This window comes from Kwoniella newhampshirensis, chromosome 8, assembly GCF_039105145.1.
Source record: "Kwoniella newhampshirensis strain CBS 13917 chromosome 8, whole genome shotgun sequence".
NCBI classification, from domain to species: domain Eukaryota; kingdom Fungi; phylum Basidiomycota; class Tremellomycetes; order Tremellales; family Cryptococcaceae; genus Kwoniella; species Kwoniella newhampshirensis.
In genome coordinates, this window is record NC_089962.1 from 1341612 (window position 1) to 1357472 (window position 15861).

The following is a 15861-nucleotide window of genomic DNA, read 5'->3' on the forward strand; positions in this document are numbered from 1 at the left end:
TGAAGCGAAACCTCAGGTGCCCATGCATTTGTAGCAATCATTTCACAGACTACAAGCAATCGCCAATGACCTCGGCAGCGGTATCGGTCAACACAGCAGGCTTCTTATACCACCACTCTACGGAATCGGCACCCTTATCAGCTGAGGCAGGTCTGGAGACATTCTCAAGGTAGTTGTACACTCCTCCTTCCACGAGACCAACTGCGGTGCGCTTTGCCATGACACCGAGAGCCGTGAACATGGCTAATGGCATGAATTGCCAGCAATAACCCAGCTTGGCTAGCTTGGTGTTGAGCACTTTCACTTCATCGTCGCGAGATTCTGCAGGCCAAGAACGATGTCATCAAGTATCTTACCGTCGACGTCATTGTGAAAAGACTTACTGTCCGCAGGGAAAGCACCGGTGATGTTGTATCCAAGCCACTTGTTAGGGAGAACAGCGTGAACACCCTTGGCATATCCTTCCACTTGCTGTGGATCGTAGGTACTGGCATTGGGCCATAGGACTTCGACCAAGTCAGCAGCGAGGATAGATCGGTCGACTGAAGCTTCGATGCAGCCTCGGTAGGCGTAATGCCCCGATGCGTTTCGAGCCGCGTCACACGAGAAATATAATGTCGGAGCTAGCTCCAAAGCCACTCGTTGTGCTTCAGAGATAGGCAAGCCCTTGCTACGGGCCGCGAACTCTTCGTAAAGGTTGGGGCAACATTCCTTGAAAGCATCGTCTAAACATTTGAGAGCAGCATCTTTCTTCCATTGAGCCCTTTCTTCAGAAGTATGTAAGCTAGCGTATTCGCGTGGGAGAGGGACAGTAGCTCCGAGGATGTATGGTCGATCACGAGCGTCCACACTTGAAGTGATTCGAGAAGCGCTGTGAGGGTCCGCTCGATAAATGATCACGGCTTCCGAGCTGCGGTCCACGGTCAACTAACTACTAGCTTTCGTGCAACTGCCAGACAATGAGTTGCTTACCCCATGATGTCGAGCTGGAGTCTTGCTGCAGTTAAACGTTTGAGAAGTTCGCAAGTGGGAACAATGGTCCAAGCTTCGCCGTCTTTTCCGTCGAAACGCTTGCATCCAGGGAACAGATCATCCATGTGGAAGCCGGCGACACCAGCCTGAACGAATAGCTTGACAAGCTTCATGACAGTGGTGTACAAGCCAAATCTGACAATCTCAAGTCAGTGATGTTCCAAGTGGACAACGTTAGACTTACCCAGAGTCTGCATCGGCAATCAACGGTAACATGAACTTCTCAGCGTCCGGGTTGCCTTTGACTCTGGCGATACGTTCGTTCAGAAGCTGTGCGCGGTGCAGCAAGTTCACCTATCACTGAAATCAGCTCCAGCTCTTCCATCGTGCATCGACACTTACCTTCTTGGGAAGCGTGTCGTACGTGTAATCGGCCTGTTGGGAATGATTAGCCCTTGTGGGGTCTTCACCAAGAACCAGGAAGCTCACATGATCCGAGCTCGGGTCATTGACCGCTGTAAAGCTGGCTAGTCCACCGGAAACATAGACAGTCTCCATTCCCGCTTCTGCCATCATCTGCTGACTGGACATCTCCAGGGGACTGGTTGTGATGTTGACCGTCTGATTGACTCGATGCTTCTCAAGGATTTCACGGAGCTTGAGAGCCATCTCATTGGACGCTACATTCTCTGGGAACCGATCTCTGAGGTGAACGACCTGCTCAGCGGTGTAAGGCCTGTTGATCGCGCTCTGCGTTGCAGAAGACCACCATGCCTTGACAGTCTCTGGAGATAGCCACTGGTTCGTCATTATCGATCTTGCGAAGGGACCGGGTTGTCTGGAAAATACTGGTGTAACATCGTCGCCGTGCACATGATACATCCCCTTATAATGGACGGGCTAGCACCAGACTTCGGTATACGCCCGTCGTGGCATGATCGCAATCCGTACCGGCGGGACCGCGGCCGCGAAGTCCCTAATCCAAGCATCGGAGCCTTCACCGTCCCTTATCGTCTTTCGATGAAGGGTATGCATATCGGAACACGGCTTGTCGGACTTTGGCAAATGACCCCGCATTTCGGATTTGCAGCGAATTCGCGAATGAGTGATAAGTGCATATATGCACGTATCTGTGCTTGTATACGGTACAACAAGATATGCTGGTCATCATCTCTGTATAGGGAGAGAGCGTCAATTGCAAGCTTGCTTAAGCAGATGCCCGCCCGCTAGCTTCACAGCCGCTTCATTCCAATACAGGATAGAGGTTGTCGTCGTCATCGAGCAATACTGTTTCAGACTCAAGCTCCTGCTCGCTCGGTAAAGGTTGCGTCGTGCAACCTGATCCAGGGATGGGGCTTGCGCCAGTGTATCGATTGGGTTCGTGGCTATACCTGGTAATGATGATCTAGGAGTTGTCGCACATGTTATGACCTGTCATCCTGCTTCTTCCAGTCCTACCACATGTTTCCCCATCGCCAAAATCGACAGATATACCCGACAAAACGCGTCGTTTTCAGATTGGCGGAAAGCGTTCCGACGCATATCAATAGGGTCGGCCGGCGATCCGACAGGCGGTTCTGTTAGTTTCGAAATGCTGACTCTGTGCCAAGGACCTCAAAGCTGCATGAATATAACGTACGATTGACGGTTCCTTCGCATCATGACCGCAGCCAGCGACATCCACGTCACTTCTGCCTCTCACACAAGGACAAGCATCTTGTAGACGGAACAGAGGAAATAAACAGCGTACACAGCTTCCGAGCTCGTGGAGGTGTTGAGGGAGGATACCGAGGCTAAGGTAGGAGGTGAGTTTCAATGCCACTGCCGAAGAGTTCCTCCGACGGACTTACCCAATCCCGCAGCATTCGACGTCGACGGCGTGCTTGGAGGCACGATCATTTCGAAAGACAAGTCCTTCAGTGCAGTCAAAAGGTCTGGCTTTGGTTTCGCTTTGCGTGCTGTAGGGCTTGGATAGTGAGTACCAACAGTGATACACAGGGCCTGTTCCTGACGTTGTGCACAGTCCACGGTACCACGTACGACTTGGAGCTTATCATAGCTTCTCAAGAGACTGGTCATGGCGACCTACTAGTCTCGAAGACGCAGTCAGACTTTTCAAGCACCCAAACAGCGTAGCAAGAGAGACGCTACGCAATTTCTGCATCGATCACTTCGCTGGGACAAGAGAGCATGAGCTGGCCGTGCATTGAAGAGCGATTACCAGCTGGAAGAGTAAGTGCATTTATCATTCCCGGTGTTGGCCATACGAGTACTGATATACGAATATTCACTACTCGAGCGAGAACTTACAGTCATCTCGCATAAGTGTTCGCCACTTTGATTTTGAGCGTCGTACACCCTCAGATCTCAAACGTCATGCGCTGCACTCGCTGTCACATACATCATGCAATATTGAAGCTATGCATCTCATTTCTTCAGGACACCTCAACAACATGCCAGGCAAGGAATATACGGCGGCAGAAAGGGCGCAGATGGCTGGAGAAGCAGCTGTATTGGGCAAGCGCGGCATTTCAGCTGTCGCAAGGATTCACGGATGTGCTCGAAGCACTGTCCGCCTGGCAATCGAGAGAGACAAGGAGAACGGCTGTCAAAACACTAGAAACCGACCAGGTCGCCCTCCCAAGCTTAGTGAATGTGGTTTGCGCCATGTTGGCCGCCTACTTGCTTCAAATCGGACCCAGACTGTCCGCCAACTTGCTCCTGTCCTTCAATCAAGAGATCTCAATATTTCTGCCGGTACTCTGCAACGAACTCTTCCCCATTTGAATGTCCACCGTCGCATTGCTTGTCCCAAACCCCTTCTTGACGACCGAAAGAGAGCCCTGCGACTCAAATGGGCCACCAACAACTTCGATCTCAACTGGGATCGAGCTATATTTGTCGATGAGACCTGTGTCAGACTTGAAGGGCAAACAAAGACATGGGTGACAAGGAAAGATGGGGAGAAGTACTTGGAAGCATGTCTAAAGCCAAGCTTCATGGACCCCAAGAAGAGCTTCATGGCTTGGGCAGGGATATGGAGAGGAGGACGGACGGAATTGGTTTTCTTTGACACCACAAAAAGTGATGGGACAAAGGGCGGAATAACAGCAGCGATGTATCGAGCACAGATCATCAATGGTCCCTTGCTGGAAGCTTGGAACAAGGTGGAAGGTCGGTGGGCATATGTCACGATTGCATACCAGTAAGGCCAACTTCCGACAAAGTTCCCAGGAGTTTGACAAACAATTGAACGAAACGGCATTCATCGGAGAAAGAACCGAAACGTCGACAAGCTTATCAATCCTATTCACCACATACGGTAAATATACAAATTGTTCAGCCACTCGAGGTTTCTTTCTACATCCGGCGAAAAGATCGCTACACATGCAAGGTTTGGCGAACTTGTGCGAAGAAAAGGATATATACATGAACGTAGCAAATGGAGAAAGGAGTTCCCCGTCGATTCTAGATTTTTGTCCTACCGTAGTACCTTTGAATATTATCATCTTGAAGAACCTCGATACATCGACCAACATTTACTTGGCTGTTCTCGACAGAGAACCCTCAAGTTAGAAACACGATTTAGCCCAAGTCTCACCAACATCGCGTATCTTGGTCCAAGTCGGGAGCACATCAACGATAGTAGACTTTTCATTGGTTGCCTTGTAAGCTGAAACGACGGACATCCCCGTTGGTCGGTGTAGTCCCGTGACAGCATACTGGGGACATGCTCTCATTGTCGAAGATGGTTGTAAGGTGCATGATGGATGTGGGAACAGAGCATATGCTGAAGGACTAGGATTTCGCTTTGTTAATCACCCCCCCTCCTCTCCTGATCTGAATGCCATCAAGAATTGCTGGAGTTGGCTCAAAAGAAGGCTTTCATTACTCCCAAGTCATCCCTCTACCCTCCCTGCTATGAAAGAAGCAGCCAGACAATTGTGGAAGGAGATGCCCCAGGAAATTATCGACAGGACAATAGCCAGTATGGGAGCAAGAGTGGATGCTGTGATAGAGGCCAGGGGAAGCGTTACTAAATTTTGATCTCCAGATCTGTCACTCGGTGAGTACCTTGTCCACATGTATGGCAAGGCTCATGCCAATTTATAGGACTGTAACTTAATGTATGCATGCATAATGTCGATTTGTAGTTGATGAACGAGCGTGGATGATTTGAGAAAATATCAAAGTGGCGAACACTTACAGTCATCTCGCATAAGTGTTCGTCACTTGCTGTTTTACCACTATAGACCGGTATTTTGTAAATGGCTTATCGCATGAGTGTGCATACCTAATCAGATCAGTAAAAGCTGTTATGTGCTAGCAATATGCTGAATGTCGGTGCTAGAGTCTCAGAACAGCTTTTGCAGTCGCATGCATGTGAAGACAGACAGCTGAAAGGCTGGACACTGTTTTTTTTGACATTTTGGCTGGGGAAGGTGCTTGTTCCGACGCGCCTGTCATATATCTCAGCCATCACCCTGTGCATGTATGCTCATTTCTTGCTTTCCCAAATGCTCTGGTTCTGTGCTACACTTCAATCCTAGAAGGCGTGCCATCTTTCCAAGGCCATTCCGCTTCAAATGACATTTACAAGTTGACGTCTATGGTGTAAAAACGGCTAGGTGGCGAACACTTATGCGAGATGACTGTACTTCGAACGGATCTGAGTACTGTGTGTCCTCAGCATGGCTCATCAACCATGCAATTTCTTCTTTTATGCCCTTCGGTCATTTGCACTGTACTTGGTATGTCCCGAACCAAATGGCTTGCAACGAAAGGGAATGCAAACGACAGTGGACGGTATGATAACACTCTCCCCTATCGTCGGAATCTAATGAGACCGAGGCGACGAGTCGTCCCGATGCGTGTTCGTCTTTCAAGTTGCATTAGTCGTGCGCAGGCTCTCACATTTATCATTCTTATCTCACAGGATCCGTTCAGGCTCTGAGAATCGGGATCGCGATCGGACGATCGTCCGACTGAATGGCAAGAACACGGGTGTAATAGCACGCAACTGGAATCGTCGGAATTCGCCGATCATCTGTCTCCCTTCTTACACAGACGGGCCCTCCTACCGCCGTGCTTGCTTTGTGCTGCGAGGCCTCATATCCATGATATTGCCATGAAGCAATCTGCTCGGACATGCATCCACAGCCCAAGTTGAGCGGGCCATCATCCGCTGGTTCCCATGACTAGCGGTACCTTAAAGCGAACTTCTCGGCCGCCTGTCCCGTTCTCTTATCGCTACTCTCGTAAACTCTTGTACTTAAGGTCCTGCTTGTATCCGGAAGGAGTCAAATGCTTCTCAAACCAAGTATTCATCATGGGGAACGACGAGTTGCACACATTGGAAAACAATCCAAGGCCAACCGACCATGAAGCTTTGCTCGCCGGCCCGTCCAAAAAGGGGGCCTGGCAGAAATTCGCTGCCTTCGTATGGGACAAGTAGGTGACAGACAATGCTTGACGATACGAATGGCTCTGCTGACGAGATATGCCTGGCATAGGGACTACTACGATAAATCCGACGCCGAGCGGTCTCTCGTGCACAAGCTCGACTGTTCGATTTTGACTTGCTTGGCTTTTGGCTACCTCATGAAATACATCGATCAAACCAAGTAAGAATAGAACGATGTCTAGTGGTCAACAGATACTGACGATGTGCCGCTAGTCTGTCGAACGCTTACGTATCTGGTATGCGGGCGGACCTGCACATCAAGGGTAATGAGTACACTTACATGACAGTCATCTACAACGCTGTAAGTGTCGTTTTGCTCACTGACAGATTATCCGTGGAAACAGTTCCAACAAGGAAAGTTAATTGATCTGTCGTTGCCGATACTCCAGGTCTATTGCGCCATGCAGATCCCATCGAATCTTTTAGCCCTCAAAATTCGACCTTCGTACATGCTTGCGGCGTGTGAGATTGGATGGATGACATTCACCTTCGCGCAAGCGGGCGCAAAGACTGTGAACCAGATGTTGGTATTCTTGTTTCTGTACTGGGCCGCCGGTGATCACTGACATGGACGACTCCTAGGTACGTTTTCCGATTCTTCATCGCTTTGTTTGAATCACCGTTTCAAGTCGCTACAATCCACCTGATGGGTTCATGGTATACCAAGAACGAGCTCGCCAAGCGAATCTCAGTCTGGTTCGTTGCGGGAACTGCTGGTGGGTGAACATGCGTACTGTAGCAGATACTTAGCTAGTCTTTTCCCTTCCCAGGCCAAGCATTTAGTGGTTTTCTCCAAGCTGCGATCTTCAAAAACATGGACGGTCTAGCTGGATTGGCTGGTTGGCGTTGGCTATACATCATCTGCGGTATCATGACCCTTCCAGGTGGTATCGCTATCTTGATGGTCCTGCCCGACTATCCCGAGAACACTAAAGGTGAGCGTGACCAGGGGAAGCAAGCAAGACTTGAAGTCCTGATCCGGTTGCTTCGCAGTCTGGTTTCTGACCGAGGCGGACAAACAGCTTGCCAAAGCCCGGTGCGCGATGGCTGGGACGGTTGCCTCAACCGGTATTATCAATCTCTCTACGTTCAAGCGAATCTTCAGCCGGTGGCATATCTGGGTACTAGGACCCACCTATATCGTCTATGCGTGGTCGGTCCAAAGCTATTCGGTGGGTACTAAGGGGCTCGCCAGTATATCATCCTGCGTAGTCGCTGATCTCTCGATCAGTACTTCAATACGTATCTACTTCTGGAAGGCTACACCGTGACTCTACGAAACATCCTTCCCTCAGTCGCGTTCATCATCGGAATTCCAGTCTCAATGTTCTGGGGCTATCTTTCCGATCGTACAGGTAGTCGTTTGGGTCTCACTCTTGGTCCTCAACTCTGGGGATTGGTGCCTACCGGTATTCTTTGCTTCTTCCCGGCCAACAAAGCGGTTAGGTTGTTTGCGTTCATGGTTGACGAAACATATTTTGTCACCCATATCTGTGAGTGAAAGCCAGATTTTGCGGAATGTCAATGCTGATAGCAACCTGTCATAGACTTCACTTGGGTCAACGAGATTTGTAAGGCGGACGCTGAAGAGCGAGCGTTCCTCATCGCTGCTTGCAATACCCTCTTCTACGCGTGAGTACACCTTTCTTCAATAAAACACAAGATCGTTTTGACGCGGATTGCTAGCTTCAATGCGTGGTTGCCCACTGTGGTCTTCCTGCAGACCGACGGACCCAGATGGAAGAAGGGTTTTCCGACATTGTTTGGTGCCAACATCATCTCTTGTTGCTGCATGGGTAAGCTAGAGCGGGTTGAGTGAAGATACCAGGCGGTCTGACCTATTTTCATAGTTGCCATCTATTTCCTTTATGAGCGACAAAAGAAGCAGCTCGCTGCTCAAGGAGAAGTCGAGCCCGAAGTCGAAGAGATTAATCACAGCTCGACCTTGGAGGAGAAGGAATAGGACTAGTATGTCGTCAACACACGAGCGATGTCGATTGGAGCGGAAGACGATACGGAGATTTTCCAGAGTCCTGTTGTACCGATTGTAAAGTCTGAAAGTTGTCCTTTGTTCGTCTATTCTCTTTGTTATGACGAGAGTCGGTTCTGCTATGTCCCTTTTTCACCTCATGATACATGTCGATCAGCTTATATGTGAGCTTCACTTGCGGTCGAGGTACTAACCCTAATGATCGCACTTTTCAAGAATACCCGAACAGATGCAGATTGAGCCAACGCTAGATCAAGCCATACCAGAATTCAGAACAGAGCGAACAACTTTCATGGCGAACGGCTGATGAGTATTGCGAGATGGCGAGATGACATGTAAGTTAGCCTCTATCGAAGTAATAGAAGACCATATCTGTCGAGTCCCTCAACATCGCTGGATGTCCAGAAGCAGAAGAAGTGATCGCAATCGACCTTGTCTGACGCAACAGATTCACAGTACAGGCGATTACATAATGATGTTCATCACCCGCTTTTACGGGCCCTTCGCATGGGTTCCAGATCTGAACACGCCACGACGGACAGCCGTTGATTCACCCAATCATTTATAGGGCCCCGAGGCAGTTCAACTGATACAAACCCTCATCGGTGGGGGGCCGAAATACTCATAGCGCCCAGTTGCCCAAGTCGCTCTCGCGGGCTGGCAGTGACCGAATACAATAGACAAAATAGGAGGATTTCCTAGAGGGATTACAATGACCATCGAGGTTTCAAGAGGATGAAGGTAGTCAGACACCCTTCGGTGCATTGGGTGTTGTCAGAAATGTAAGGGCAATCAGGCGGAATGAATAAAAAGCTGTAAATACAGCTGGAATTGTACCTAGCCAGTAGGCCGTTGCTTCTCACACTTCGTATCGTCCTAAAGTTTCTACAAGGATCAAATCCTTCACTTAACATGAAACCCTGTCAATCGCGCTTGACTAACTTACACTTGTTCTCATCTCGAAGTATGAAACTGTTCAGGCTCTTGATCATTGGTATAGCACGGATTGACTTACCATGCGTAACAATCGTCGGTGGGGGGCCATTCGTCATCAGACAGAGGCAGAAAGGCGGACGAGTGAGGAGGGCAATTTAATATTACGACAAATGCATACAAAGCTGAAAGGTTCCTTCAATTGGTAATAGATCTTCATGTAGCTTCATCGTTCAGCGTCTCCTGTATCCGTTTTCACATGAATTTTTGCCTTTCCTGATAAAGGGAATTCAATGATGTGAACTTTATAGATTCCACTCATACACCTATGCACCAGATCAAGTGCCGAGCTGCGCTGCTGCACATACATAACATATTCTGATCACCGTGATAAGACTACCACGTCCCCGACCTTCAATTTTCCATTTCCCTAGCTTTAATCTGTCCCTGTTGGGTCTTCTGCACATCGGTATCGAAGCTTCTCATGCGCCAAGCTGGAACCCCTCGGTCAAACAGCTCGTCCAATTCAGCAGCGTTTCGTCGAGCAGTCTCAGGAACGAAGAGATAACCCATGATACAGGCAACGATACCGGTGCCGAGGAACAACCAGGCTGTGTTATATCCCCAGTTCGCGCCGTTGACGTCCAGGATTTTAGGCAAAGCAGTGTTGAAAGTAAGACCGAAGAGGACCGAACCTCCCGCTGCAATACCTGCTGTTCTTGCTCGGAGTCGTTGCGCTGCGACTTCGCCGACAAATGTCCACCCAAGAGAGCCTAGCACCGAGTTCGCCATTGACCAGACGCAGGCAACAAAGATGAGTCCGGCCTTCACACCGGATGTCGAGTGGACTTGACCCATGATACCCACAATGAGCATGGATAGGGTACAGATCACTGCGGCACCAAGCACAGTGGGACGTCGACCCGTTTTGTCGGTGGTGACACTGAGAATGATGATGGCGACCATCTTGATGCCCGTGATGATAGTTGTGATAAGGAATGCGTTGGCAAAGCCACTCTGCTTGAAGAAGAGTGATGCGTAATTGTTGAGGAAGGCCAATCCCACGAGCTGCTGCATACAAGCAGGGAGGGTCGAGCCCAGCGTTCGCCTCCAATTGTCTTTATCGAAGCAAGCCGCATATGACCTCATGGTCTCTTTCCAACCCATTCGCTGGTCTAGACCGAGCTCGGCACGGAGAGCTCGCTCCTCGATAATGATATTCTTCACAATTGCATATTCGGCTTCGGGACTGTACCCGTCAATGTATCCGTTAACACGACGCAATGTGGCAATACCTTTTTCGTCCTGGTCGCGGGCTGCGAAGTACTGAGCGGTCTCGGGGAGGTAGATGAAGATTGGAAGCATGACACCCAAGAATGCCCACTGAGTGTAGATCGGTACCCGGAAATTAAGCTGATTGCCCTTGCCAGTCAAGTAGAGAAGCAGGGGTGCAAGGAACCCGCCCAAATTATTCCAGAACGCGTATGCAGTAATCACTAAGAATAGAGAAGTAACGGTTAGCCAGAACCAATGAGGGCGAGAGAGGCCAATCACTCACTAGCGCCTCGGATGTTGGGTGGGGCCCACTCGGTGATGTAAATAGGCATGGTGGACTGGATAGCTCCGACTCCCATTCCAGCGAGGAATTTCGCTGCCGCCCACTCGTTGGCGGTTCTCACGGTGGTTTCAATGATGAGAGACTACTCTTGTCAGCTCGAGCGTTGACATTTAAAGGACAATACACTAACAACGGCGAGAATGAGCCAAAGCGCGTACAGGGTGTATTTACGACCGATCTTGTCCGAGATAGGATTTAGAGCCAGCATGCCGACGAGTTGTCCAAGCGATTGAAGGGCACCCCAGAGTGCAGTATTATTGGCATTGAGTACGTATACGCCTTTACTGTTCTTGAAGCCAACTTGGCGGGTAAAACCTGCGCGGACTCAGCCTACTAGATCCCCATGATGAGAAAAGCTCCTTACCGGAATTCGCGATGATGTTTCCGTTGAGATTGATTTGGTATCCATCACAAGCTGCAGCCACACACATCAGAGTGCTGACCATAACCGCCTAATCAGGGTCAGTCAGGGCATCGTCCAACACTGTGATGACTCACTTTTCGAAACTTCCAGGCGGTGGCGAGTAGACCGAGCTCATCAAAGTTGGACTTCAACGCGGGGGCCAAATCACCCTTGGTGAGTTCGACATGCTCGGTCTGATCTTTGGTGTCAGGGTGGATTTCTTCTGCTCGTTGTGGATCCATGGTGGTGAAGTTGGCAGTCGATGGAGATCGTTGGGCAAAACAGGCAAGGGAGGCTTCCAAAAGGCTGGAATTTATGTATTTTGAGTGGCCACCCGACAATGAGGCTGGGTATAACAATCGTCCGAACCGAAAAGGAACACGGGAGTGTGACAAGATCCTCCGGGGCCGAGATGCGCCGGTCGTGTCGTCATGACCCGACGCCTGCCTTTGTCCGTTCTAACGCATTGTTCAACCCCATGCCGTAACGCTGCGAGGGTCCCCATCCCGGTTCATATTTGAGCCGAGGTTCCAGATCATCTGCTCATGTGACGATCGGTGAAACGGGCGCGTTACCGTACGAGTAATGGTGCTCGAGTAGTGACTCACTTTTTATTTTACAAAGGCACCGCTCACTCTCCTTTTCGCTGCAACATTGTCCCTAAAGTCATACACCGATCGGGTGAGCTTGCTGCTTTTCATGTCTCTCGTCTATCACGGATCTGTTTCATTCTATTGTCCCAACCAGAAAGACAAATCACCATGTCCACCACAGCGATTTCCATCAAGCGAATCCGATGCGAGAGTTACGAGTCCAGTCTGGGGATATCCCACTCCGCTCCTCGACTCAGCTGGGAGCTGGAAGGTGATGCAGTTGATTGGCTGCAAACCAAATACACAGTCCGCGTGATTCGAGGGACGGACGTCGAGGAAGCATCTGTCGAAACCGCTCAGTCAACGTTTGTCGATTGGCCGAGCCGACCTCTTCAGTCTCGGGAGCGGGTCACAATAGAGTTGCGATTGACAGGCTCGGACGGTCTTGACACGGCGTGGAAATCCTTCGAAATCGAGACGGGATTAATTCAACGTGAGGATTGGACTGCCCAGCTCGTCGGCGGCGAGAAGCAAGCTCAAGATGGACCGAAACGACCGTTCCGTCTCCGCTCCTCCTTTCTATGTCCTGCCGAATTCCGCCAGGCTCGGCTGTACATCACCGCTCACGGGATCTACGAGCCATACATCAACGGCATTCGAGTTGGCGAGGCACTACTTGAGCCAGGTTGGACCGATTATCGATTCATGCTTCGCTACGGGACACATGACGTGACCGACCTGGTTAAGCGGGGCGAGACTAACACGATTGGCGCATGGCTTGGCGAGGGATGGTACTCGGGGCGTCTGGGGTTCAGAGACGGTGTGCGGAACGTGTACGGTACGGAACTTGGTCTTCTCGCACAGCTCGAAATCGATGGCAAGGTCGTCGCATCAACAGGTGAAGACTGGTCCTGGTCGTATGGCAATATTGTTGCTTCCGAATTGATGGACGGCGAGACATTCGACTCGCAAATATCTGATGACTGGGATTCTACCGAGTCTTGGAACACAGTTGTCGATCTCCCGTTCCCCAGCGAGGCATTGGTATCTGCCGAAGCCGCCCCGGTGCATGTGATGGAACAGATCACCGCCAAGTCTATTGCGACGACCCCTAGCGGTAAAACTGTTGTCGACTTTGGTCAAAACTTCGCCGGTCTACTGCAGATCCTCGGCGAGCCGTCCAACAAGTCTGGCGAGCTCGTCCTTCGATACGCCGAGGTCATGGAGCACGGCGAGCTAGGAACACGTCCTCTCAGGGCGGCCAAAGCGACAGACAGGATTGTCCTGGGTGGCTCTGTCCGCGGCTACCGCTCGAAATTCACCACTCACGGCTTCCGGTATATGGAAGTGACAGGCTGGTCGGACATCACCGTCAATGATGTTGTGGGTCTAGTCATCAGCTCTCTTCCCCGTCGCACCGGATACTTTGAGTGTTCTCACAAATTGCTCAATCGACTCCATCAGAATGTTGTTTACAGCACCTTGGCCAATACGATCTCCCTCCCAACCGACTGTCCTCAACGTGACGAGCGACTGGGCTGGACTGGAGATATTCAGGTCTTCGCCCCAACGCTCAACTTCCTCTTCGACTCGTCAGGATTTCTCCGAGATTGGCTCAAAGATCTTTACGAGGCTCAGAAATCGCTTGACGGCATTGTACCTATCATTGTGCCCACATTGCCAATCGAGAACCTTCAACGCGCCAGTCAGGCAGCTTGGGGCGATGCGTCGGCAATCACTCCGTGGGACCTTTACATGTCCAGTGGAGACACCGAAGTCTTACGCGATCAATACCCGTCCATGTGCCTTTGGCTGGAAGAGGGGGTAATCCGCGACCCTGTAACCGGACTCTGGACCCGGGACAAACCTCAGCTAGGAGACTGGCTCGACCCCAAGGCCCCGCCATCGCTTCCTGGTAGAGGATCAACTGATCCGTTCCTTGTTGCTGACGCGTATCTGGTCTACGTCACACGAAAGGTGGGATTGGTCGCTAAAGTGTTGGGAGAATCAGCAGCGGCGGAGAAATGGGATGTCGAAGCGCGACGTTTACTCGACGCCTTTCACGACAACTACGTCACCAGGAATAACCGCCTAGTGTCAGATTCCCAGTCGGCTTTCGCGCTACTCCTTCATTTCGATCTGGTCGACCCTAATAAACCGGATCAGCGCGATGTCTTCTCCAAGCGTCTGGAGGAGCTTGTCGTGCGTGACTTCTGGCAAGTCGCCACTGGCTTTGTAGGAACACCGATCATCCTTCACACTCTCGTCAAACACGGTATGCTCCACCACGCATATAGGATGCTTTTGGCCCGTGACTGCCCGTCATGGCTTTCTCCCGTTCTGCTCGGAGCTACGACCATCTGGGAACGATGGGACTCGATGTTAGCAGACGGTTCAATCAATCCAGGCAACATGACATCCTTCAATCATTACGCGCTCGGGGCCGTTGCCGAGTTCCTCCATTCCGTTGTCGCTGGCTTGTCGCCTTTGTCGCCGGGTTGGAAGACCATTCTAATCAAACCACAACCAGGTGGAGATCTGACTTGGGCCAAGGCATCTCATCACTCTCCCTACGGGCTCGCCGAATGTCAATGGCGTATCGAAGCCGAACAGCTGTTTGTGACTGCTGTCATACCTCCGAATTGCACAGCTAGAGTCGAGCTCCCTGGTGTGTCTGAGGAAGTGGGAAGCGGGATTCATGATTTCAACGTGCCATGGGTAGCCGATGCGAGATGGCCTCCGGAAATAGTCCAGCCAGAGTTCTCGAGACCCGTGGATAAGGACTGGGTTCGGGGCTGAGGTAGGACGTGCTGTATATAGGAACATGTACTAGATGCAATGAATTCCAAATAGTGTACTTCCGAATGTCGACTTGCGAATTGAACTGTCCGGGCTCTGAATTTGCCCAGACATCATGTTGGTTAGGGGGTCACACCCTATATCTCCCGAGCGGCTATCAAGTCACTGGTGACAACGCGCACACACTTTTTGCTTCTTTTCCCTTCCAAAGCAGACCGTCTTGGCCCCGATAAAGACCACATGACTGAGAGTCCTTGCATGATGCACACACCACCTAAGCCGTGGAGCCTCCCTCCTCAGTGACTGAGAATTGAACTTGGAATTGAGGGTTGACCATGTCATTTGAGGATGGAAACCGACTCTGTAGCACATCATTGCCTCGTACACCTCCTCTTCCTCCTTCCGAAAAATGAGGAAAGCGGGGGTAGTGAGATGATGCAGTCTCTGTCAATCAGTACTTGAGAGACGCTGGTGATGGCGTGGGCAGGACTTATGGGACATCGCTCCTCTCTCCCTTTCCGAAAAATGAGGAAAGGGGGGGTAGTGAGATGATGGTGATGACATCGTGGGTAGGTACTATGAGATATTGTACCTCTCTCCCCTTCCGAAAAATGAGGAAAGCGCGGGTGATTGGCATGTAAGCTGTACTCAACCGGTCCGTGAGAAGCCCAAGGTACAGATTGTACATCAGTATCTTAGGGGTTAGGGGTTAGGGGTTAGGGGGTTAGGGGTTAGGGGTTAGGGGTTAGGGGTTAGGGGGTTAGGGGTTAGGGGTTAGGGGTTAGGGGTTAGGGGTTAGGGGTTAGGGGTTAGGGGTTAGGGGTTAGGGGGTTAGGGGTTAGGGGTTGGGGGTTAGGGGGTTAGGGGGTTAGGGGTTAGGGGTTGGGGGTTAGGGGTTAGGGGTTAGGGGGTTAGGGGTTAGGGGTTAGGGGTTAGGGGGTTGGGGGTTAGGGGTTGGGGGTTAGGGGTTAGGGGGTTAGGGGTTAGGGGTTAGGGGTTAGGGGTTAGGGGTTAGGGGTTAGGGGTTAGGGGTTAGGGGTTAGGGGTTAGGGGTTAGGGGTTAGGGGGTTAGGGGTTGGGGGTTAGGGG

The 15861-nt window shown here is 50.9% G+C and overlaps 4 protein-coding genes across 4 annotated transcripts; 2 read left to right on the top strand and 2 right to left on the bottom strand.

The window, feature by feature from the left end:
• Positions 1–49: 49 nt before the first annotated feature.
• Positions 50–1782, bottom strand: IAR55_004689 (isocitrate lyase; the record flags this gene model as incomplete). The annotated part of the gene is made up of 6 exons (XM_066947786.1): positions 50–321; positions 384–910; positions 973–1167; positions 1217–1326; positions 1375–1407; positions 1462–1782. The coding sequence occupies 6 exons, from the start codon at positions 1780–1782 to the stop codon at positions 50–52; spliced, it is 1458 nt and encodes a 485-aa protein (XP_066802200.1).
• A 4519-nt stretch (positions 1783–6301) lies between these two features.
• Positions 6302–8399, top strand: IAR55_004690 (uncharacterized protein; the record flags this gene model as incomplete). The annotated part of the gene is made up of 11 exons (XM_066947787.1): positions 6302–6423; positions 6486–6596; positions 6650–6737; positions 6826–6959; positions 7019–7152; positions 7207–7371; positions 7430–7608; positions 7668–7929; positions 7984–8068; positions 8123–8232; positions 8287–8399. The coding sequence occupies 11 exons, from the start codon at positions 6302–6304 to the stop codon at positions 8397–8399; spliced, it is 1503 nt and encodes a 500-aa protein (XP_066802201.1).
• Positions 8400–9773: 1374 nt separating this feature from the next.
• Positions 9774–11622, bottom strand: IAR55_004691 (uncharacterized protein; the record flags this gene model as incomplete). The annotated part of the gene is made up of 5 exons (XM_066947788.1): positions 9774–10855; positions 10918–11059; positions 11108–11292; positions 11342–11429; positions 11476–11622. The coding sequence occupies 5 exons, from the start codon at positions 11620–11622 to the stop codon at positions 9774–9776; spliced, it is 1644 nt and encodes a 547-aa protein (XP_066802202.1).
• Positions 11623–12141: 519 nt separating this feature from the next.
• IAR55_004692 (uncharacterized protein) lies at positions 12142–14772 on the top strand (the record flags this gene model as incomplete). The annotated part of the gene is made up of 1 exon (XM_066947789.1): positions 12142–14772. One exon carries the CDS (start codon positions 12142–12144, stop codon positions 14770–14772), a length of 2631 nt encoding a protein of 876 aa, XP_066802203.1.
• Positions 14773–15861: the final 1089 nt, after the last annotated feature.